The sequence below is a fragment of the Cricetulus griseus genome (genome assembly GCF_003668045.3).
Source record: "Cricetulus griseus strain 17A/GY chromosome 1 unlocalized genomic scaffold, alternate assembly CriGri-PICRH-1.0 chr1_0, whole genome shotgun sequence".
Taxonomy (NCBI): domain Eukaryota; kingdom Metazoa; phylum Chordata; class Mammalia; order Rodentia; family Cricetidae; genus Cricetulus; species Cricetulus griseus.
The window spans coordinates 129,315,875-129,340,185 of NW_023276806.1; the positions used below are offsets into that span (position 1 = coordinate 129,315,875).

Here is a 24,311-nt window from a genome sequence, read left to right on the forward strand (position 1 = left end):
GTTTGTGTGAATTTTGTAAATTTTCTCCAAATCTACGTATCTATGTGGTACATGGTGACAGAAGGGGAGGGGCTCAAAGTATGACCCAGCATTTCTTTCTTTCTTTTTTGGTTTTTCGAGGCCAGCCTGAGCTATATGAGACCCTGTCTCAAAAAAACAAAACGAAAAAAACAAAAGAAAGGTTTTTAGCTAGTAGCTTTCGCCCAGGGGCAAGGGACAGTAAGTTCTCCAGGCAAGATGTGGAATGCCAACCTAAGGGATGGGAAATGCAACGGGCTGGGCACCAGGAGGCGCCCGTCGGACCCGCCCGGGACCTAGCAACCCAGGGTATGCGAGGCGGGAGGTCCCGGGAGCTGTGCGGTTCCTAGGCGCCTTCTGTAGCCACCTCTCTGCGCTCCTCTTCACTGTCCCCTCCGGGTGTGAGCGCCGCGGTGGCGACGGTGGAAGAGAGGCGGGAACCACGGACAGACGGACGGCGGGACGGACGGACGGCGCGGTCGGTCGGTCGTCCCGGCGTGGACTCGGTCAGAGACAGCTGTTCTCTGCGGCGGCCGTGGGGGGCAGCAGAGGGGACCGCGACAGGTGCGGGAGCCCCTCCCAGGGCAGAAGTGGGAAGGCGGGCTCCGGGGTATGTTCCCAGGCTGGAAACCACCCCCGCCCCCCAAACAAATCCCCCCGAGAGGCCGGGCCGGCGCCGGGTCTGCGGGAGGAAGCGGCCGGAGACAGTGCAATTTCACGCGGCCTCCGGGGCTCGGGTTCCCGGGCCGGATACTTGAGTTATGGGGCTTTGCGTACCGGGGAAAGGGAGGTGGCATGGACTCTAGGCTAAAAAACAACCTCCCACTCAGAAAAGTAGAAATATTCACACTCCAAAAGAAAAGAAAAAAACAAACCCCTCAAGTGATCCAACCGGCTAGGGGAGTTGGGTGATTTGGTTAATGGGCGAGGCCAGCTTTCAGGGGGCTGGGCTTTGGCGCTCTCCCCACCCGCATCCACTACCTTTCCCCGGCCCGGGGACATTTGGGTTCTTGATGTCTTCTTAGCCATCTCCGGGGGAAATTGCTAGAGTGAGACCCCTCCTTGACCCTCTTGGCCAAGCTGCGGGCTGGCGGGGCGCGCTCCGGGCGGGTGTCCCAGGCTGCAGCCACCGGCGACTCCAGCCTCGCACAGGAGGGGGCGCGGCCGTGACTCACACCCCCTTCCCCCTTCCCCTCCCTCCGTCCCTCCTTCCCAGACAGACACCCTCCTCTGCCGTCCCGCTCGGGACTCCGACTCCGGCTCCTGCTGCAGTTTGCAATCTCCGATTGCCGCCACCACCTATGCGCCGGGCTGCTCAGGTGGCTGTCGCTTCGATGTCCTAACCCAGGGGCCCCCGGGCCAGACTCGGCTGGGCTCCCTTCACCCTCCGCTGCAATCATGAGGGCGATTGGGACTCTGCAGGTGCTGGGCTTCCTTCTCAGCCTGACCCGGGGTTCCGAGATGGGCAACTCTCAGGCAGGTAAGCGGCGCGGGGAGCCTCAGCCGGCTGGAAGCGGAGAGCGAGCGCGACCTGAGCGCGCGCAGACCCTGGGCAAGGGGTTCGGGTTCTGGCGCGCTCAACTGCGGGGTGCGACCCCGAGTCTACCGGGACCACCTTGGAGGGGAGCGTGTGGCTTGATTCTCGGAGTGGGCTGGGCAGGGACTGCATTCCTGGATGCCTTCTCCCCTTCTCCCCCGGGGCGTCGCTGACCCTCTGATTGGTGTTTTTCTGATCAGGTTGATGTGGACAGCATCTGAGGGCCTTGCAGAGAGGGCGGGCAGGGACCCTTCTGCAAACCCGAGGAGCCTTGACTTGAAGGGTCTCGGTTTGCTCTCTGGCTCCCTGGTCCCCACCCCACCCGCCCCAGGTTTCAGCAACCCCCAGTTTCGTTGTTTTGCCGGCAGGGCGGAGCTATGCAAGGGTTGAAGTTGTTGTTTTCTGATGTTGGAAAAACAAGAATGGCACCTCCTCTTCCGTGAGTGGGGCTGCCTTGAGAAGGCTGAGATTAACCTGAGGGCCAAGTCCAGGTGACTTCAGAGTGAGAGGCCTCACGGAGGCTGGCTGGCTGCCTTCCCACAAGATAAGCTGGTCCCCAACTTAGCCAGTTTCTCTTTACCGAGGCCGGGTCAATTCAATTAACATGTGGAGCATCTACTATGTACTGTACTATTTCCTGAGCTGCAGGTGTGGGGGAAAGGACAGTTAGCCCTAGTTCTCTCTCTCCTACCTTCTGAACATCCTATTCCGTGAACTCGCTCCTAGACCCAACTTCTTCCCTTCCCCCATTCAGTTGTCTAACTTCAGACAGAGGCTAGATTTTACTTCTCTATACCCCCATTCCACGCCGTCTGAGCCCATTCCTCTGGCTGTCTCTGGGACTAGGGGCACCTGGAGAGTTCTGGGGCTGGTGTACTTCGAGTCCCGTTGATCTCGCTTCACGCCCACCCCATCTCATCTTGGGGTACAGCCAGGGCCCCTTCCCCAGAGTGGGAGTGGGAGAAACCACCTGTGCTTCCCCCACAGTTGCTGGGCCTAAATTTAGCCCCTGGGATCTTGAGGCGTGAACACTCCCAGCTGGTGGAGGGGGTGGTCTGGAGACTGGAGGGGGAGGTGCCAGGGGAGTGACCGGATCACTCTTCCATCTGATTGTGTGCTCTCTCCCCCTCTGTCCCCCCCAACCAGGAACCCAGGAGTCCGGGATTCCCACCACCCTCCCCGAGAAGCAGGGAGCAGGCATGGTTGAGTCTCTCTCTACCCTTTATCTCTATCCTGCAGCCTCTGGGCATCCGGCCCTGTCTCAAGCCTTGTATAGCCCCTTTGTCCCCTTGTGTGTGTGGCTGGGGCAGTGGAGGGGAGACTTCTGAGGGGCTGCATGTTCTTGCTCTGTCCAACCCCAGTCTGTGCTCTACATATAAGAAGGGCTCTGACATCGCTCCTCTTTGAGCTTAGGTCCCACCAACAGGCAGTTCTTGCTGCTTCCTTGCCGCCGGTCCCCAAGTTGCCTGGCTCCTCCTGGGTAGTTGTTTATACTCCCGTCCTGCCCAGGCCCTTTGCCCCTGTTTGTGAAATATGGACTTTGCCCTCAGGGTGGCAGGTAACCGAGACCTGTAAGGCCCTTGCAAAGCATAAGACGCAAGGTGTACAAGGTACTGTGGGCAGATGGGATGCGCTGGCCACTTGTGATACGTCTCAATACAGACTCCAGGCAGGGCCAGAGCGATATATGTTTCTGAGCCGGGGAACTGTGTACATGTTGGTGCACCAGTTGTGCACGGTGTGGCAGTGCTCAACACACGTACACACCACTTCCCTATACAGAGATCCTAGCTCCTCCCTTATCTGGGAGAAGGGTTGGCAGAGGGGTGTCCTGCCAGGAAGGGGACAGGGGTGGGGCAGTTTCAGAAATGACTAACCTTCCTAGTCTTTCACTTCAGCCCGAGGACCCTGGGGTTCCCAGGTGCCTCTGGGAGCCTCCAGGCTGTTCATGCCTCCTTGCTGGGAATAGCTCACTCTTTCTGTTATGGAGACTGATAGGGAAGAGGGCTTTATTTATTTATTTATTTATTTATTTATTTATCGGTTTTCCGAGACAGGGTTTCTTTGTTTAGCTTTGGAGTCTATCCTGGCACTCGCTCTGTAGACCAGGCTGACCACGAACTCACAGAGATCAGCCTGCCTCCTCCCAAGTGCTGGCCTAGGGATAAGGATCTTAAAGAAGGGGCCAGACCAGAGGTGTATGTAGCAGGAGGAGCTGGGGCCTCTGCTCTCTCTCCCACTGTTATGCTCTTGCCCTGCCTCAGGGAAGGGTGGTGAAAGCAGGTGGTTCGCACCCCTACCTCTACCCTCCCCATATGCTCTTCCTCTGTGTCAGAGGAAAGATCCATAGAGCACCAAGGACCAAGACTTCCCTTTTTACAAAGGAAAGTGAAAGCCTGAGACTGGAGTGTACTGGCCACTCTTCTGGCTCTCCCCTGGAGCCATCTCTCCTGCTGAGGAGCATTGCCACTGTTAGAAGTCTTTAATGAATCCTGCTGACAGTGAAATTGGGAAGAAGGCTTCAGAGGGTGTGAAGGGTCTGTTCTGTTTCTCTCCGGGGCTGGAGAGGTGCTGGGGGAGCTGGAGCATGTTGGCTTAGGGGAAGGGAGTAGAAGAGAAGCCAGAATTCAGGAAAGGGGAGGTCGCCAGCTCCTTATCCAGCTTTGGAGACAAAGCTCCCATTGACCCCCACCCTACTACCAGGGCTTGTCCCTGAAGTGAGGTCACTTGTCTGAGCCCAAAGCTCCGGGGTAAGAGGGGGGTGCTGCTGAGGATGGGGTGTCTGGGATAGGGTGGGGCAGCCCCCTCCTCCTGGATAGAATCGACTCATTGTGGGCTGAACTGTGTGGCCCCAGGCACTGCCCCCATCCCACCCTCTGTAGACACAATAGGGGCTGTGTGCTAGCCCCAAAGAGATGTTTATTCCAGGGCCTTAGAGAGAGGCAGGATGGGGGCAGAGAAGTAAGTGCCTTAGTTGACGAGGAGAGGAGAGGGCAATCAAAGTTTGATCCCTGCCTAATGTGTCCTTTCCAGGGAGAGGAAAAGTCCCCTGATGTCTTCCTTCTGTATTAACCCCTCAGTGCCCAAATTAGTCCCTGAAAGAGGTCCATTGGGGACCCTGGTGAGGAAAAGCACACATTTCACCTTTCTGTTTGGAATGGCCAGGGGATCGTGGAAGTGAGGAGACCCCAGCCTTGGAGTTCTAGTGGGCAGGGTCAGAGGCAACCGAATGTAACTGAGGGCAACTGAGGGGTTTATATAGAGGGGACATCTAGCTTACCTGACTGCCCCACCTCCATTTTTACAGTGTGTCCTGGGACTCTGAATGGGCTGAGTGTGACTGGCGATGCCGAGAATCAATACCAGACGCTGTACAAGCTCTACGAGAGGTGTGAGGTGGTGATGGGCAACCTGGAGATTGTTCTCACAGGACACAATGCTGACCTTTCCTTCCTGCAGGTGCGGTGCACAGCCCCTCCCTCAGCCTGACTCCTCTTGGTCCCTCCTGCCTTCCCCTAGAAAATGCCTCCCCTTTCTCAGGACCACCCTCTGCTGCACTCAGGAGCTCTGAAGGCTCAAACCTCTATCCTTAGGAAGACAGTGACTATAGTGGGGGGGGGGGGGTCTGGTCCTGTAACCAGGGACGTGTAGAAGCTGGTCACAAGAAAGAACAGGTGGTGTTCTAGTATACAGAACTATACAGTAAGCCACCCAAGGACACAGAGGCATCTGGAGAGATGAGGAAGGGACTAAGCTAGAACCTTCCTGTTATGAGTGACTCTGAGAAGAAATGTGGACCCTCAGTCATCTCTGTGGCCGTTTGTTCACGAAAGTGGCACAGTGGTGTGACAGCCTACTCCCTACAAATTAGGAACTAGAAGGAATTCAGAGCTGGGGTTCTAGCTCAGTGGTGGGCTGCTTGCAGAACATGCTTGAGGTCCTGGAATCAGTGTCTTCCTCCCCCTCCCCCTGAGGCTGGGTACAGTGACATGCACTTGCAAGCTCATCTCCTGAGGAAGCTGAGGTAGAACAATGCCCAGGAGTTCAGGGCTAATGAGTTCAGGACTGGAGTCAAAGGGCCACTGTGGCTCAGTGGTAGAGCACTTTAACATTAGGATAATAATAATAAAATAAAAAGAGTCAAGGGTTTCTTTCTCGGTGCTTTAAGGGACAGAGGGGCCCGAGGCCTTAGCCCCTGTCCCTGTCACTGATGTGACCTGCTCTGTCACAGTGGATCCGAGAAGTGACAGGCTACGTCCTGGTGGCCATGAATGAATTCTCCACGCTACCCTTGCCTAACCTCCGAGTGGTACGGGGAACCCAGGTCTACGACGGGAAGTTTGCCATCTTTGTCATGTTGAATTACAACACCAACTCCAGCCACGCTCTCCGCCAGCTCCGCTTCAACCAGCTTACTGGTTAGTGTCCGTGATCCCTTCTGGTCTTGTCCTCTCTGCCGACAGGCACATCCTCGATGACGACCTAAGATAGCTCACTCTAAGCTCATCTGCTCAGCTACCCACTTCCGTGGTGGCCTAAAAGCCCACCGTGCTTTAAGCCGTAGAGGGCCCCAGGAGGGATCTGGGGGCATCTGCTGCAGGAGGGAGGGACTTTGTGTGACTGTGGGGCTGGAATCGGATCTGTTGCCCATTCCTCCAACTTTGAAGTATAAGAGTCTCTTGATATCCCTCCTTCCCTGGGATCTTGTCTTTGCTCCGACCAGCTGGAAGAGCACAGTGGGTTAAACACCACCCAGGCACCCTGTGCTCATCCCCTGCTCTCTCCTTACACTCAGGTAAACCCGGGAATGAATCAGGATGTCCTGTCCTCCTCTCTCTGCCCCTCCCCCACTGGCTAAACCGGATCTAGACAGGTGTCTGAGGAGGCAGGAGTTTCTTTAGCCTGGCTCCTCCTCTGCTAGCGAGGGTCAGCCAGTTTTTCCTGAAGCCTGAATCTGATTGGACCACCTGTGGGTCAGGCCCATGATCCCCCTGGGTCTGAGTGTCCTTTGGATTGGTAGGAAGGTAGAGAGGAGGAGTTGTGCTGTGGTCTCCAGCCTGTGGCCTTTCTTCCCACCACAGAGATTCTGTCAGGGGGTGTCTATATTGAGAAGAATGACAAACTTTGCCATATGGATACAATCGACTGGAGGGACATCGTGAGGGTTCAGGGTGCTGACATTGTGGTGAAGAACAATGGTAGAAACTGTAAGTGGTGGTGATCAAGATGGCCCCGCTTGCCCCCAGCAAACCAAAGAGACTCCTTTCCCATCCCTGCTAGATCCTTTATCAGAACCCAGCTCCCCCAGACAGTTTCCTCAGGCCCTTGACCCAAGAGCCTGCCTCCCAGGAGGGACCAGGTCAGCCTCCTGGAGCTCAAACTAGTGTGTCCAGAGAAGAGGCCAAGCTTGTCTGGATGCTAAGCAGGGAGACCAGAACTCTGGACTAACCCCTGTTGTTCCTGACAATATGACATCTCTGCTGCTCTGACCTAGTCTACTCAGGCACAGGATCTGTTTGTCTGGGAGGAACCAAGTTCCTGGGATGACACTGGGGCTGAGGTTGGCATCTGCCCCAGCCCCTCCCTTTCAGCTGCCCAGTGGGTAGTGTGGGGGAGTGGCTCCACCCCTTGTTGACAGGTTCACTTGCGCCCAGCCCTGCTCTCCAAGGGCAGGGAGGGACACAGCCCAGGGCTCTTGCTTCCTGGGATTGAGGTGTTTGTGTGCTGACATCATACCCTGTTGATTCAAGTGAGCCTTTCTCAGTCAGCCCTGATGGTCCTGTGTGTTGTCCTGTTTCCCATCCAGGTCCACCCTGTCATGAGGTCTGCAAGGGGCGATGCTGGGGGCCTGGCCCAGAAGACTGCCAGATATGTGGGTTTGAATTTCCTTCTAAAGAGTTCAAGCTCACACCCTCTCATACCCCTACCCATGCAATCCTGCCTGTGCCAATCCTAACCGTTAGAATGGGCGATGGCCTCTGAATTCAGCCCTGACTGCCAGGCTTTCTCTCTTTTCCTAGTGACCAAGACTATCTGTGCCCCTCAGTGTAACGGACATTGTTTTGGGCCCAACCCTAACCAGTGCTGCCATGATGAGTGTGCAGGAGGCTGCTCTGGGCCCCAGGACACAGATTGCTTTGTACGTAATGGTACTGACTGTCTGTGATCTGAAATGGGGGTATAGGCTTTGGGGAGCAGTAGAGGTATATAGACAGTATAAATGTTAGCAATCTTTTTTTTTTTTATCCTCAGGCCTGCCGACACTTCAACGACAGTGGAGCCTGTGTGCCCCGGTGTCCACAGCCTCTTGTGTACAACAAGCTAACATTCCAGCTTGAACCCAACCCCCATACTAAGTATCAGTACGGAGGGGTCTGTGTGGCCAGCTGTCCCCGTAAGTGTTTGAGGGGAAGGGACAATAATAGTGGACCCAAGATTCTAGAAACAAGTTTGGAATGCAAAATTGGGTTGTTAGATGTTAACTAGGGGAACCTAGATGTGATCATGTGACCTCAACTAGTGAGTGACTTCTATGTCCATGCTCCTCACTGCTTCCCCTAGACTTCTAGCTGTGGCCAGTTGGAACAACAAATGGCAAAGGGGGCTTCGAATGCAGCTTAGCTGACAGAGTGCTTGCCTAGTGTGCACAAGCCCTGGGTTTGAGAACTCCAATACCATAAACTGGGCAAAATAGTGTGCTATAACCCCCAGAGATAGAGATGGGGGTAGGGAGGATGATCAGAGACTCCTGGTTATCCTCAGCTACATGAAGAGTCTAATGCCAGGGCTAGAAACACAGCTCAACAGCTGAGACCAATTGCTGCCCTGTATGTAGTACCCATATCAGGACTCAGCCCCTAGTACCATTATCAGGCAACCCATGGTAGCCTACAGTTATAGTTATAGGGGATATGGCATCCTCTTCTGGACTCCTTGGGTGCCAGGCACAAATGTGGTACACAAAATAAATTTTGTATATATACACAAAATAAATAGGAAGCTGGAGAGATGGCTCAGTGGTTAAGAGCACTTGCTGCTCTTCCAAAAGACCTGAGTTTGATTCCCAGCACCCATACAGGGGTATCTGATGCCTCTGACCTTCAAGGGTACCCATACACACACAGACAGATGCACATACACATAATTAAACATAACAAAAATATTTTTTTTTCCTTTTGGTTTTTCGAGACAGGGTTTCTCTGTGTAGCCCTGGCTATCCTGGAGCTTACTCTGTAGACCAGGTTGTCCTTAAACTCAGAGATCCACCTGCCTCGGCCTCCTGAGTACTGGGATTAAAGGCATGTGCCATCACTGCCCTGCTAATTAAATTATTTTCTAAAAAAAAAGTTTGAGACCATTTTTTAAATTTCCTTATTTATGTACTTTATATATATGGGTGTTTATCCATATGTACATTTGCATACCAGAAGAGGGCATTGGATCTCATGGGATTCAGATGGTTGTGAGCCACCATGTGGGTGCCAAGAATTGAACTCAGGACTTCTGGAGGAGGAGCCAGTGCTGTTAACCCAATGAGCCATCCCTCCAGCCCCTAGAGGGCATCTTAAAAACAAAGAGATGTCTAATTTATAGGACAGACCTGAGAAACCCTAGGTTGTAGGTGGGGCAAATCCAGTGCAGGAGAAACGGGTGAAAAGGAGCAGTCTTAGAAGTTGGCAGTATAGGGGCTGGAGAGATGGTTAACAGCACTGGCTCCTCCTCCAGAGGTCCTGAGTTCAATTCCCAGCAACCACGTGGTGGCTCACAACCATCTGTAATGAGATCTGGTGCTGTCTTCTGGTGTGCAGGCATACATGGGGGCAGATTGTTGTATACATAATAAATAAATCCTTAAAAAAAAAAAAAAGAAGTTGGCAGTATATCTAATGGTGATTTCCTCTTTCCTAGATAACTTTGTGGTGGATCAGACATCTTGTGTCAGGGCTTGCCCTCCTGACAAGATGGAAGTAGATAAAAATGGACTCAAAATCTGTGAGCCTTGTGGAGGGTTGTGCCCAAAAGGTGAGCTGGAAGCAGTGAGAATTATACCCACCCTTTTCTCTAAGGTGACCCAGGACCCAGCACTGAGACTCTTGTGTTTTACAGCCTGTGAGGGGACAGGCTCTGGAAGCCGCTACCAGACTGTGGACTCCAGCAACATTGATGGGTTTGTGAACTGCACCAAGATCCTGGGCAACCTTGACTTCCTCATCACAGGCCTCAACGGGTGAGAGACTCTGCTCTCCTGCCCTACTCCCCCCCCCCCCCGCCCTCCGCCACACAACCCTTTCAATGGCTTAAACCCTCCATGCAGCTGACTAGAAATGTAAGGCATTAAAAACTCTTAGGTGCTACAAAGGACCTGAGAGAATGTATAACTCCACCTTCCACCTGGAGCTTGCATCCCTCAAGGGGCATCCCCAAGCAACACAGTATTACCCTGAGGAACGGTATGTGCAGGGACAGTGTAGGCCAGTGTGTGGACCAGCTAAAGTTTTCTACAAGTTCTTCCTTAAATCTAAATAAGAGGAAGCCAGAGATGTAACAGTTTACAGAGACAGGTTAACAGCTGTCTATGTCTCTAGCACACCCACCCACACACCCAAAAAATGATGAAAACAATTGTCTATTTTTAATTTTTTTACATTTATTTGTTTATTTTGTTTTTTTGAGACAGCGTTTCTCTCTGTGTAGCTTTGGACCCTGTCCTGGCACTCACTCTGGAGACCAGGCTGGTCTTGAACTCACATAGATCCCCCTGCCTCTGCCTCCCAAGTGCTGGGATAAAAGGTGTGTGCCACCACCGCCCAGCTGCTTTTGCTGATTTTATTCTATGTGTATCCACATTTTGCCTGCATATGTCTCTGAACCATGTGTGTCCCTGGTGCCCACAGAGCTCTGAAGAAGACACTGGATCCCCTGAAACTGGAGTTAGGGATGACTGTGAGCCATTATGTAGTTGCTAAGAACCAAACCCAAGCCGGGCGGTGGTGGCGCACGGATCTCTGTGAGTTCGAGACCAGTCTGGTCTACAAGAGCTAGTTCCAGGACAGCCTCCAAAGCCACAGAGAAACCCTGTCTTGAAAAACCAAAAAAAAAAGAACCAAACCCAGACCTTCTGCAAGAGCAGCTAGTGTTGTTTTCTCCAGGCAGGGTTTCCCTGTGTAGCCCTGGCTGTCCTGGAACTTGATCTGTAGACCAGGCTGGCCTCAAACTCAGAGATCTTTCTGCTGCTACCTTCTGAGTGCTGGGATTAAAGGCAAGTGCCATCATGCCCAGCTACATATGTTTTTGTTGTGTTTTGTTTTTGAGCATTGTTTTAAAAAATCATTTCTCTCTTTTCCTCCCTATACACACAGGCACGTACACCTTTACCTCAGTTTTGTTTTGATTTGTTTTTCCAGTGAGATAAGGTCTCCATATGTAGTCCAGTTTGGCCTTCGACCTTGCCACCCTTGTTCAGCCTCCTAAGTTTTAGTGCTGACATTGTAGGCGTGTGCTTTCACCTTTGCCCTGGTTTGTTTATTTTTTTTTTTTTATGCTGTATGGGTGTTTTGCCTCTATATATGTCTGTGCACCGTGTGCATGCAGTGCCCGAGATGACCAGAAGAGGGCGTCTAATTCTATGGAGCTGGAGTTACAGACAGTTGTGAGCAGCCCTGGGCCATTTCTTTTTTTTTTTTTTTTGGCGAGAGATGCTCCGGCCGCATGTATTTGTTTGTGTTTCCCACACCACCAGCACCTCTCCAAGGAGTTCTGTTTCCTTAGGATGAAGACTATGATTTAGGAGCCAAGAGGCTGGGTTATAATACCACAGCTTGCTTAGCATATTTAAAGCCCTGGGTTTGATCCCCGGCACAGCAGGGAAAAATGACATCTGGAAACTGTGTTTTGAGGTGTGATGTGTTTATTACCACTGAGTCATGCATGCCTCTTCTTTGTTGAAAAGTTTTCACTATTCCCCCAGAGACCCCTGGCACAAGATCCCTGCGCTGGACCCAGAGAAGCTCAATGTTTTCAGGACGGTCCGGGAGATCACAGGTGAGGAAGATCAAAGACTTCCTTTGCTGGAAGGAGCAGATGACCCACCGACATGCATTATAGTTAAACCACTTAAGAGAAGTCACACTCGAGGACTGGAGAGGTGGCTCAGAGGTCCTGAGTTCAATTCCCAGCAACGATATGGTGGCTCACAACCATCTGTAAGGAGATGTGGTGCCCTCTTCTGGCATGCAGGCATACATGCAGGCAGAATGCTGTATATAAATAATAATAAAAAAAAAGTTACACTCTTCTGGACAGAAGTGGCGCACGCCTTTAACCCCAGCACTCGGGAGGCACAGGCAGATGGATCTCTTTGAGTTTGAGTCCAGCCTGGTCTTCAGAGAGAGTTCCATACAGCCTTCAAAACAATACAGAGAAACCCTGTCTCGAAAAAAAAAAAGGAAAGAAAAAAAAAAGTCACACTCCAAGGCACAGTGGGACAGTGACAGGGAACCTGAGGGCAGGAGAAGACTCCCTGCTTATATGCCTCTCTCCAACCCCTCAGGGTACCTAAACATCCAGTCCTGGCCTCCTCACATGCACAACTTCAGTGTGTTTTCCAACCTGACAACCATCGGGGGCAGAAGCCTCTACAAGTGAGTAAGGTGGAGGTGATATCTTCTCCAGACATTGCGATGGGCGTCTCCTTATGAAACACAGCGCGTCTCCCAACCAACAGCCCCCAGTAGTCTGCTAACACAATGGGGGGGGGCAAATGTGGGGTTGTAACCTTAACATTGCAGAGGCTGACCCAGGAGGGTCACAGCAAGTTCAAGACCAGCTTGGGCTGCATAGTGAATTCCTGACCTGCCTCAGAGATGTAGTAAGATCTGTCTCAGAAAACAATCCCGCCAAAAGAGGGAATCCCTCTCCATGGCTCTAACTTAGCCTGGAGCAAATTTGTTGAGTGGAAATAAATCCCACTTTCCCTTTATAGTCTGCCTTCTAATTCTGCCTCCTTATTCCAGCCGGGGCTTCTCCTTGTTGATCATGAAGAACCTGAATGTCACATCCCTGGGCCTCCGGTCCCTGAAGGAAATTAGTGCTGGGCGTGTCTACATAAGTGCCAATCAGCAGCTCTGCTACCACCATTCTCTGAACTGGACAAGACTGCTCCGGGGGCCTTCGGATGACAGACTTGACATCAAGTATAATCGGTCTCCGAGAGAATGTGGTGAGAGGAAGGGCCTACCAGGAGTAAGAACTGGTGGTTGGGGAGGTGAGACCCTCAAAGTGGAGTAGGCTTGAGGGATGGAGCCAGTAAGGACGTGGGACGTGGCAGCAATGAAGAACTGTTCAGAAGAAGGCTTCCTGGGAGTCCTGAGTCTTTTCTTAACCTGTCTGTTCTTTTCCAGAGGCAGAGGGTAAAGTGTGTGACCCACTGTGCTCCTCCGGGGGATGCTGGGGCCCAGGCCCTGGCCAGTGCTTGTCTTGTCGAAACTACAGCCGGGAAGGTGTCTGTGTGACTCACTGCAACTTCCTGAAAGGGTACAGTGTGGAGGATGCCAAGAGGGTGGAGTAAGGCCCAGGGATGGATGGAGGAGTTCAGGCGCTAATGAACTGTGATTTTCACTCTCCCTTCCCCCCCTCCTCCCACCCCCCACTCACTCTGTAGCCCAGACGGGCCTTAAATCCTTCTGTCTAAACCTTCCAAATGCTGGGATTACAGCTATGAGCCACCGTGTCTGGCTCGATCGAAGGGAGCAAGGGAGTGAGGGAGTGGGGGCAGGGAGAGACAGACAGACAGGACCTTATAGTCTTGGCCTGGAACTTGCTATGCAGGACCAGACAGGACTCAGAGATCTTCCTGCTTCTGCTTCCTGAGCGCTGAGGTTAAAGGTGTGCATGACCACATCTGGTCCTCTATTTCTTTCTTGTTTGCTTGCCTGCCTGCTAGCTTTTGTTTTTATACAGGGTCTCACTCTGTAATCCAGGCAGGCCTTGAACTCATGGAAATCTTCCTGCCTTAGCTTCCAAAGTTCTGGGATTACAGATGTGAGCCACCACCCCTGGCTTTGTAGGCAGCTTTCTGCTTGTGTCTTGGTGAGCATGAAGCAGAAAGCCCTTATTACAGAATAAGGGCATGAAGGTCAGAACTTTGGAAGTGACCTCCCTCTGTCTGTCCCCCACTGCAGGGAGCCTCGGGAGTTTGCTCATGAGGGTGAATGTTTCTCCTGCCACCCAGAATGCCTTCCCATGGAGGGCACCAGCACGTGCAATGGCTCGGTACAGTAGCAGCCTTGGGATCTGTGAGGGAGATGGGCAATGTCTACAGAATGATATGGCCAAATTCCCAGGGGAGCCTGAGAACCCTGGGATCTGTACATGAGAATCCTGAAGGGATAAAGGCTGGAATTAATACTGAGATCTCATTCTCCACAATCCTCTTCTACTCAGGGCTCTGAGGCTTGTGCTCAATGTACCCATTTCCGTGATGGGCCCCACTGTGTCAACAGCTGCCCCCATGGAATCCTAGGTGCCAAGGGTCCAATCTACAAGTACCCAGATGCTCAGAATGAATGTCGGCCCTGCCATGAGAACTGCACTCAGGGGTGAGTGATGGGATGAAAAGGAGGTGGGGGAGTGGGGACATTTAATTAGGATGAGGGGAGAAGCAAGAAGAGAGGTTCAGCTACTTAAGACTCACTTCCAGGGCTGGAGAGATGGCTCAGTGGTTAAGAACACTAGCTGGTCTTCCAGAGCTACTGAGTTCAATTCCTAGCAACCACATGATGGCTCACAACCATCTGTAGTGAGATCTGGTGCCTTCTTCTGGCAGGCATATATGCAGGCAGGACACTATATATATAATAAATAAATAAATCTAAAAAAAATTCACTTCCAGCTACAGAGTAAAGGACTGGAGGAAGAGAAACTCACAGCACGAAAGTAGACCACCGTTAGGGGAAGCTAGAATAAGCTCGGGAGTTTAATTCAAGAAAAATTGTAGTGAGCCAGAGATGGGGAATGAGATACTCAAGAGGGGTGGGAGTGGAGTCTCCTCTGTTTAGGAGCTCAGTTTGGGGCTCCCGGTGCCACAATAGGTTTGTTCTGAAAGAAGCTTTTATATGTAGAGGTTCTTGGACCTGAGTCTCTATTGTCTCTTAAAAAATTACTTTTAGGGCTGGAGAGATGGCTCAGAGGTTAAGAGCACTGACTGTTCTTCCAGAGGTCCTGAGTTCAATTCCCAGCAACCACATGGTGGCTCACAACCACCTTGAATGAGATCTGGTGCCCTCTGCCGGCATGCAGGCAGAAGACTGCATACATAATAAATAAAATCTTTTAAAAAATTACTTTTATAGGAGTTGCATGTAAAAACAATTACTTTATAAATATTTATTGTGTATATGGGCACAGTGTGTGCATGTGTGCTATGGTGTGTGTATGGAGATCAAATGACAACTTAAGGAAGTTGACTCTCTCCTTCCCTTATATGGTTTCCAGGGATCAAACTCAGGTCCTCAGGCTTGGCAGCAAGGACCTTTACTGCTGAGCCACCTTGTTGGCCCAAACCTCTATTGTCTACCCACTAATAAGGTGGTTTTCTTTTCTAGGTGTAAGGGACCAGAACTACAAGACTGTTTAGGCCAAACAGAGGCATTAATGAGGTAAGATGAACTTGGAGATTGTGGAACCCAGGAATATTTGGGAGAAAGACTGCTATTCATTCTGCTTTTTTTTTGGGGGGGGGGGCTGGGATCAAAGGTGTGCACCACCACTGCCTGACTCATTCTGCCTTTTGAAAAATGTTATGTGTATGGTTTTATCTGCATGTATATCTTTGCGTGACTTGTTTGCCTAGTCTCCTTGGATGCCAGAAGAGGGCATGGGATATCTTGGAACTGGAATTATGGATGCTTGTGAGTCATCGAGTAGGTGCTGGGACTCGAACTCAGGTCCTCCACAAGGGCAGCCAATGCTCTCCAGTGTCCCATTCTGCCCTTGTTTTAAAACTTATTATATGTATATATTTTAAGATTTATGTATTTATTTTGTATACAGTGTTCTGCCTGCATGTGTGCTGGCAGGCCAGAAGAGGGCACCACATCTCATTACAGATGGTTGTGAGCCACCATGTGGTTGCTGGGAATTGAACTCAGGACCTCTGAAAAGAACAACCAGTGCTCTTAACCTCTGAGCCATCTCTCCAGCCGCTATTTTTTATATTTTTTGTTGATTTTGCTTTTTGTGCTGGCTGGCACAAAACTTGTTATGTAGACCAGACAGGCCTATAACTCAGAGATCCACCTGCCTCTGCCTCCCTAATACTGGGATTAAAGGTGTGTATCACTACATCTGCCTTTTAAAATAATTATTTTTTATTTTTATATGTGTGAGTAATGCCTGAAGGTGTGTGTGTGTGTACCATGTGGGCCTGGTGTTGGGGAAGGCCAGCAGATAGCACTGGAGTCCCCTGGATCCGGAGTTATATATGGTTATGAACTATGATGTAGCTTCTGGGAACCAAACCTGAGTCCTCTGAAAGTGCTCCTAACAGCTGAACCATCTTTCCAGTCTCTTCCCTGCTACCCCTGCCTTTTTTTTTTTTTTTTAAGATAAAGTCTTATTTTATTTATTTATTTATTTATTGGTTTTTCAAGACAGGTTTTCTCTGTGTAGCTTTGGAGCCTATCCTGGCACTCGCTCTGGAGACAAGGCTGGCCTCGAACTCACAGAGATCCACCTGCTTCTGCCTCCCGAGTGCTGGGATTAAAGGTGTGCGCCACCAAAGCCGGGCTCAACTTTTTTATTTTTAATTACATGTATTTGTGTGACTCAGAAGAGGTTGTCAGATCCCCTGGAACTGGAATTAAAGGTGGTTGTGAACCACCATTTGGGTGTTGGGAACTGAACCCAGGTCCTCTGCAGGATCGGCCAGTGCTTCTAACCTCTGAGCCATCTCTCTAAACCCCCCTCACTACCACCCTTTAAATAATATTTGTTACTTATTCTTTTTGTTTTGTTTTGTTTTGTTTTTGTTTTTCCAGACAGGGTTTTGCTGTGGCTTTGGAGGCTGTCCTGGAACTAGCTCTTGTAGACCAGGCTGGTCTCGAACTCAAGAGATCCGCCTGCCTCTGCCTCCCGAGTGTTGACATTAAAGGCATGCGCCACCACTGCCCGGCCTTTTTGTTACCTATTCTTTGGAAATTTAGTACATTTATATAATGTATTTTGATCATACCAATCCACCATTATCTCCCACTAGGTCCCCCTAATGCCCTTAGCGTGTCCCCTTCCTGATTTCCTGTCCTCCTTTTTACTATCACTATTAATAATCCTGAGTCCATTTAGTGTAACCCATATGTGTGTGTGCGCGCGCGTGTGCACGAGCTGAACCGTCCACTAGGGTCATTCTTTAATTTATATATATATATATATATATTCCACCATCACTGGACTCAAGAATCATGGCTTCCGGCATTCCCTTCCTAAAATTAGCTTACACTAGCTTAGAAGTCTCATATTTAGGCTGACTCCTTCAGTGCTCATGGATATTTGTAGAGGTGAATGCTAACTCAGATGTATACCATATAAGTGACATTTGTGAAGCTGCTGTAAACTTAGGATGCTGGTCTTTTCTATATCCCATAGCAAAACCCATCTGGCAATGGCTGGGATGGTCGGACTGCCCGTGGCTCTTCTGATTCTGGGAGTCGTTTTTCTCTATTGGCGTGGACGTAGGATTCAGAATAAAAGAGCGATGAGGCGCTACTTGGAACGGGGTGAGGTAAGTATTAGCTTGACTTTGGGAGACACCCTTACAATCTGCTCCTGGGGTAAGTGGTAGGACATGGATGCTACTCCTCTTCTCTTTCCCTAGAATATAGTCCCTTTCTTTAAGAGGACAGTGTAGAGTGATGGATGCTTGCTCAACATATGCGAAGACCTGTCCAATCCCAGAAACACACATGTACATAGATGTACACACCAGTCCACACCAGAAGTGGGAACATGTATTGTCATCTTGCTCTTGCCATTTGCCATGACTTTGAAGGAACTGCTTTCCTTGTCTGTGCCTCAGTTTATGTAACTTAGATATAAACATTCATATTCATCGTTTATGTCTGATGGGTAGATATAAGGGCTGATGGGTTAGAGTGGTGTGGGGAGAGCTTGCTCGACAGATGTTTTGGAACATGGTGGTAACTCCAGAACTTAGAAGGCCGGGGCAGGGCAAGCCAGTCTGACCTATACAGCAAGCCCTCATCTTAGAGTGAGGGGAGAGAGGGATAAACAACAAGAACCAGCCTTGTGTGAGAGGTCTTCAAGTTGGAGTACAACTGTATCTCCTCCCCTCATGCTGCTCAGAGGGAAACCAAGCTTCTGGGTTCTTCTCTTGTAGACCAGGCTGGTTTCGAACTCAAGATCTGCCTGCCTCTGCCTCCCAAGTGCTGGGATTAAAGGCGTGCACCACCACTGCCCGGCAAACCTCTGGGTTCTTCTCATCAGCACAGTTTCCTCAGTCCTGTTGTTCCTTGAAGGACCTGTTGTTCCTCAATGAAACTACATTACTTTCCAGGACTAAAGACTGTCTTTCTTCCTGCCCTCAGCTCTGGGCTCTGCTGCCCTTGGCGTCCACCTGTGGGGGGCAGGTGGGAGTGGGCTTGTGGGAGTAGGCTTTTCTAAGTGTCTCCTTCCTATTTGCTCCTCAGAGCATCGAGCCTCTGGACCCCAGCGAGAAGGCAAACAAAGTCTTGGCTAGAATCTTCAAAGAGACAGAGCTGAGGAAGCTTAAAGTGCTGGGCTCTGGTGTCTTTGGAACTGTCCACAAGGTGAATGACTCACGGAAGCCTGGAGAAGCGGGGAGAAGACGTCAGAAAAATGGGAGAAGGATTTTGGCAAAAGATTAACATGAAAAGAATGATTTTTTTTTTATGTCTACCCCAAACTTTTCAGGGGGTTTGGATCCCTGAGGGAGAATCCATCAAGATTCCAGTCTGCATTAAAGTCATCGAGGACAAGAGTGGGCGGCAGAGTTTTCAATCTGTGACTGATGTAAGTGAAGGAAGGCAAGCCCGAATGCCACTAAAAGAAAGGCAGTGCTGGATCCAGGCATGTAGACATACGATCTTGTGTTGGCAGGCAGTGTGTGAGATCCATGTTAGGCATGCTGTACTTGTATGTTAGAGGGATCTCTGGATTGGGTGGACTGGGTGTGCTTTTGTGGAGTGAACCTGGACCTGTTTCTTCCTGGCTAATACCTCCTACGTTTTGCAGCATATGCTGGCCATTGGTAGCCTAGACCATGCCCACATTGTGCGTCTCCTGGGACTATGCCCAGGATCGGCTCTGCAGCTTGTCACTCAGTACTTGCCTCTGGGCTCCCTCCTTGATTATGTGAGGCAGCACCGTGGAGCACTGGGGCCACAGCTGCTGCTCAACTGGGGAGTACAAATTGCCAAGGTGAGAGGAGACTGTGATAGCCGCCGCTGACTGGGGAAAGTCAGGGCCTGCCTGAGGTCTGAGGACACGGGGTTTGGGCAGCTTCTGTTGCTCAGTGACTGGCCGGCTCTTCCTCTAGGGTATGTATTACCTCGAGGAACACAGCATGGTGCACAGGGACCTCGCTCTCCGCAATGTGCTGCTCAAGTCACCCAGTCAGGTGCAGGTGGCAGATTTCGGTGTGGCTGACCTTTTGCCACCAGAAGACAAGCAGTTACTACACAGCGAGGCCAAGGTAAGGTGACAAGGGTGGGGATGTCCAGTAGGAGGAGCCTGGAGTACGGAGTAGTGGGGGCTCTTTCTGAGATATGTAGGTGAGCCGTGGTCAGTCTGAGGAGAGGGAACTGAGAATGGCAGAAAATGTTAAGTTCAGAAAACAAAGGATGGTAGAGAACTTGTGGTTTAAAGACAGTAAGGACATTTGTGAAAATTAACTGATAATACCTTTATCTTTCATCTTCAGACTCCAATTAAGTGGATGGCCCTTGAATGTATCCACTTTGGGAAATACACACACCAGAGTGATGTCTGGAGTTACGGTGCGCATACCTGGCTGCCCCCATGTCATCAGCCCAAGTCCCCCACTATCTTTTGTGTCTCCTCTTCTTAGGAACTCTCCACCTAACTAACTTTTGATCCTTGTATTAAAGCAGTCTACCTCCCCTTTACTATTTTTAAATAGCCTGTATCTATTTTTCATACTTTACTAGTTCACTTCTTTCTACATCAGGTGTTACAGTTTGGGAGTTGATGACTTTCGGGGCAGAGCCCTATGCGGGGCTGAGACTGGCTGAGATACCAGACCTGCTAGAGAAGGGAGAGCGGTTAGCACAGCCCCAGATCTGCACCATTGATGTCTACATGGTCATGGTCAAGTGTGAGTTGTTTGCTGACCCCTGCTTTTCTAGCTGACTGCCTTCCTTTCTCCTCCATGGCTGGCTCTCTTCTCTTCTGCACTAACCCCTCCATCTCATCCACAGGTTGGATGATTGATGAGAATATCCGCCCGACCTTTAAAGAACTAGCCAATGAGTTCACCAGGATGGCCCGTGACCCACCTCGGTATCTGGTCATAAAGGTGAGGAGGGGTTTGAGGGTGCCAAGTCATTTAGAGAGAAGACCTGGTTGGAACTAGAATCCACCTGATGGCTATCTGCTCCTGTAGAGGGAGAGTGGGCCTGGAATGCCTCCTGGGGCAGAACCCTCTGCCCTGACAAACAAAGAGCTGGAGGAAGTAGAGCTGGAGCCTGAGCTGGACCTGGACCTGGATCTGGAGGCCGAGGAGGACAACCTGGCGACCACACTGGGCTCTGCCCTCAGCTTACCGCTGGGAACGCTCACCCGGCCTCGTGGGGTAGGACACCTTCTTAGTGCAGAGGATTCTGCTCCATGAACCCTCCATGCTAAAAGAGTTCTTCCTTCATTTTAACCCTTTTCTTTCCTTTCTCATCCTAGAGCCAGAGTCTTTTAAGCCCCTCCTCTGGGTACATGCCCATGAACCAGAGTAATCTCGGGCAGGCTTGTCTGGTAAGTCGGCAGCTGGAGGCTGGGGTGGCAGAGAGTCTTAAGGGCTTGGAAGTGTTGATAGAGATATGGAGGGAAGACGCTTCAAATCTTGAAGGTTTAATCAACACCCTGCAATAGAGAAGGCCTTGGACAACCACGCCTCCTTCTAAATCAGTTTAACTCTCCTTGTATTGTTGCCTGTTATTTTCCTCCTTAGGATTCTGCAGTTCTGGGGGGTAGCGAACAGTGCCCCCGTCCCATCTCTCTGCATCCAATTCCACGGGGACGTCTGGCCTCAGAGTCATCAGAGGGCCATGTGACAGGCTCTGAGGCTGAATTCCAAGAGAAAGTGTCGGTGTGTAGAAGCCGGAGCCGGAGCCGGAGCCCTCGGCCACGTGGAGACAGCGCCTACCATTCACAGCGACACAGCCTGCTTACCCCTGTCACCCCGCTCTCTCCACCAGGATTAGAGGAAGAGGATGTCAATGGCTATGTCATGCCAGATACACACCTCAAAGGTACCTGGCTTTTTCTCCAAGCTCCCCTAGATTCTTTCATATTTTCTGATGTCTCCTAGTCATTTGTTTTGTAACTTACCCCATTCCTTGTTATTTCTCTGAAGTTCTATACATACTTGTAATTTTTCTCAACCGCAGGTACATCCTCCTCCCGGGAAGGTACTCTTTCTTCTTCGGTAGGTCTCAGCTCTGTGCTGGGTACTGAAGAAGAAGATGAGGACGAGGAGTATGAATACATGAACCGGAAGAGAAGGAGCAGCCCACCTCGGCCCCCTAGGCCTGGTTCCCTTGAAGAGCTGGGTTACGAGTACATGGATGTGGCCTCAGACCTCAGTGCTTCTCTGGGCAGCACGCAGAGTTGCCCACTCCATCCTGTGGCCATCGTGCCCTCTGCTGGCACAACTCCAGATGAGGACTATGAATATATGAACCGCAGGCGCGGTGTAGGTGGTGGCGGGGGCGATTATGCGGCCATGGGGGCCTGCCCTGCAGCTGAACAAGGGTATGAAGAGATGAGAGCTTTCCAGGGGCCTGGACATCATGCCCCCCATGTTCGATATGCCCGCCTCAAAACTCTGCGTAGTTTAGAAGCCACCGACTCTGCCTTTGACAACCCTGATTACTGGCATAGCAGGCTTTTTCCCAAGGCGAATGCCCAGAGAACTTAACCTCTGCTCCTTGAGACTCTCGGGGAGCATTTGTTGGCAGCTAGTGCCTCTTGAGGGTACCCCTTCCTCACCCCTCTCCCTCAAGTCCCATTTCTCCAGTCCTAGACAATGCCGTCCAGTCTTTGGAGACTTGTAAACATATCCTCACAAAATTTTTGTGGTATATAGCCAGATGTGCACTTTCTTCTCTTACTCCAACCCCAGGAGAAGAGAAGGTTTTCCTATTTGTCTACTTTCCCAGTCCCATCCCTCGGCTTCCTCAGGGAGACTCCCTGGAGAGATGAAGGATTACTCTCTAAGCCCCTTTCTCTCAGGCTCTTACTTGTTAGGATTGGACTTGGCCTTCGTTTCCCATCAGACTGTCCTAAGGAAGAAGAGATTTAGCAGAGCTGGAGGAAGAAAGTAAACTTTTGGCTCATGAGACTTTTTTTTTTTTTTTTTTTTTTTTTTTTTGAGACAGGGTTTCTCTGTGTATCTTTGGAGCCTGTCCTGGCACTTGTTCTGGAGACCAGGCTGGCCTCGAACTCACAGAGATCTGCCTGCCGCTGTCTCCCAAGTGCTGGGATTAAAGGCGTGTGCCACTAAAGCCGGCGCTCATGAGACTCTTAATCCCATGGAGAGACTGAGAAGCTTAAAACATGTGGAGTAAAGAAAGTTAGGTGTAGATACCAATAACTATGAATTGAACATTTACTATGAGCCAGGCATCATCAAACTGAACTCTGCCTGCATTATCTCAATTACAGTCTCCACAGCTTTGTGAGGTAGAGCTCATCACATTTCACCAATGCAGGAGTCCCCCTGAGTGTTCCAAAATAGCCAATACGTCCCTGAGTCTGTGGATAGTACTGAATCCTGTAGTGTTTGTTTGGTTTTTGTTTTTTTTTTTCGAGACAGGGTTTCTCTGTGTTGTCCTGGCTGACCTGGAACTTGATCTGTAGACCAGGCTGGCCTTGAGTTCAGAGATCCCCTCTGCCTCTGCTTCCTGAATGCTGGGACTAAAGACGTGCATCACTATCACCTAGCCTATAGGTTTTTTTTTTTTAATATTTTAGTTGGTTTACAAAACTGAATGTTATAGCTTAGTGCCTTTTCCGTCTTACCTAAGAACTTATCATCCATTACGGCCGTCATTTTTTTAGTTTGAAGTGCCACAGCAAAAGTAGTATTTGTCTATCTTCATAATTTCATGGATTTGTTATTATAGATCTTACCATATGACCCCCCCCCATATGAAGTCAAGAACTTTGACCTTTTTTCAAACAAATACTTCTCGGAATTGCCAGCATCACTACTCTTGCATTCTAGGCCCATTTGTAGGTAAAATAAGGGTATTTGAACACAAGTACTGTGATGTCACTGTTGGTCAGTCTAATAACAGGTGGGTCGTGAAGTGACTAAGGATATTTGGTATGGATGCCCTAGGCAAAGAGAGGATTCGTCTACCAGGTGGGACAGAAAAGGATGGTTGTAGTTTCATCATGCTATTCAGAATGGTGTGCAATTTAAACTTGAGGGACTATTTATTTCAGGAACTTGTCATTCAATATTTCAGATTGTAGTTGATCGTGGGTTATTAAAACTGTGGACAGCAAAACCTCAGATAGGGGACTGAGCCATGAAGAAATTAAGCAGCAGGTCTAGGATTCAAAATCTTCCCAATTCTAATGCCTGTACTTTTTACTATAAGGTATCAAGGAGTACCTGTGTCAAGCCCTTGTAAGGTGTGTGTGTGTGTGTGTGTGTGTGTGTGTGTGAGAGAGAGACAGAGACAGAGACAGAGACAGAGATAGAAACAGGGTCTCACTCTGCAGAGTGACCTGGAACTATGTAGCCCAGGAGGATGGCCTTGAACTCAACTCACAGCAATCCTGTCTCAGCCTCCCAAGTTGTGAACTGCCAGACTCCTTGTTTGTGCACAGAATCAAGCAAACGCCAAAGGGCCACATTTTCCTCCAGCACACAGGCTTCTCATCTCAGGAAGGAGTGAAGACAACACAGAAGGACAAATAACTGGACATTTTCATAGCCCACATATGTTGTGGATAATATACACTCCTTACAGTCAATTCACAAAGGTTCCAAGACTCATTTTAGGAATTATTCTTAACCAGTAATGAGAAACTTCTTGTGGGATAGAAAGAGGATCCATCTTCAGACCTCAGTCTTCCTGGATGGGAACTGAGGGAAAATGTCTTCTTGTACCATTAAAGTTTTTTTGTTTTGTTTTTATACATGTCTGAATAAAGATGCCAAGTTTCTTTTGGATTTTTATCAACTGAAGAGTGCATTGAGACCATCCCTTTTCTTTGCTTCTTAGCAATCAGTAGCTTCCTCTGCTCCTGACATTCCCAATTTTTTATTTAAATGTTTTTTTAATAATTCAACTTTATTGTGTTTGCATTGGTATGAAGGTGTCAGATCCTCTGAAACTGGAATTACAGATAGTGCGTGCTGTCAAGTGGTTGCTGGGAATTGATCCTGGGACCTTTGGAAGAGCAGCCAGTGCTCCTAACCTCTGAGCCATCTCTCCAGCTTTATTTAAATGTTAAGATCTTATTTATTTATTTATTT

The 24,311-nt window shown here is 50.0% G+C and overlaps 1 protein-coding gene across 1 annotated transcript; it reads left to right on the forward strand.

The window, feature by feature from the left end:
• The first annotated feature begins 1,298 nt into the window (after positions 1-1,298).
• Positions 1,299-24,048, forward strand: Erbb3 (erb-b2 receptor tyrosine kinase 3). Its single transcript, XM_035451355.1, has 29 exons — positions 1,299-1,606; positions 3,106-3,165; positions 4,818-5,014; positions 5,787-5,973; positions 6,637-6,762; positions 7,362-7,427; positions 7,576-7,694; positions 7,808-7,949; positions 9,464-9,577; positions 9,662-9,782; positions 11,523-11,596; positions 12,105-12,195; positions 12,568-12,773; positions 12,955-13,087; positions 13,735-13,825; positions 13,997-14,151; positions 15,157-15,210; positions 17,195-17,330; positions 18,256-18,375; positions 18,500-18,598; positions 18,821-19,006; positions 19,125-19,280; positions 19,509-19,584; positions 19,776-19,922; positions 20,026-20,123; positions 20,211-20,399; positions 20,501-20,572; positions 20,769-21,069; positions 21,208-24,048. The coding sequence occupies exons 1-29, from the start codon at positions 1,417-1,419 to the stop codon at positions 21,735-21,737; spliced, it is 4,236 nt and encodes a 1,411-aa protein (XP_035307246.1). The 5' UTR covers positions 1,299-1,416; the 3' UTR covers positions 21,738-24,048.
• Positions 24,049-24,311: the final 263 nt, after the last annotated feature.

What these genes read in the sequence shown, in the direction of transcription:
- Erbb3 (XM_035451355.1), top strand. Translation starts at nt 1,417, where the DNA reads ATGAGGGCGATTGGGACTCTGCAGGTGCTGGGCTTCCTTCTCAGCCTG. An exon ending in CTGGCGCGCTCAACTGCGGG is followed by an intron (nt 1,607 to 3,105) that starts GTGCGACCCCGA and finishes CTTTGCCCTCAG; the next exon opens with GGTGGCAGGTAACCGAGACC. An exon ending in GTTTTCAATCTGTGACTGAT is followed by an intron (nt 18,599 to 18,820) that starts GTAAGTGAAGGA and finishes TACGTTTTGCAG; the next exon opens with CATATGCTGGCCATTGGTAG.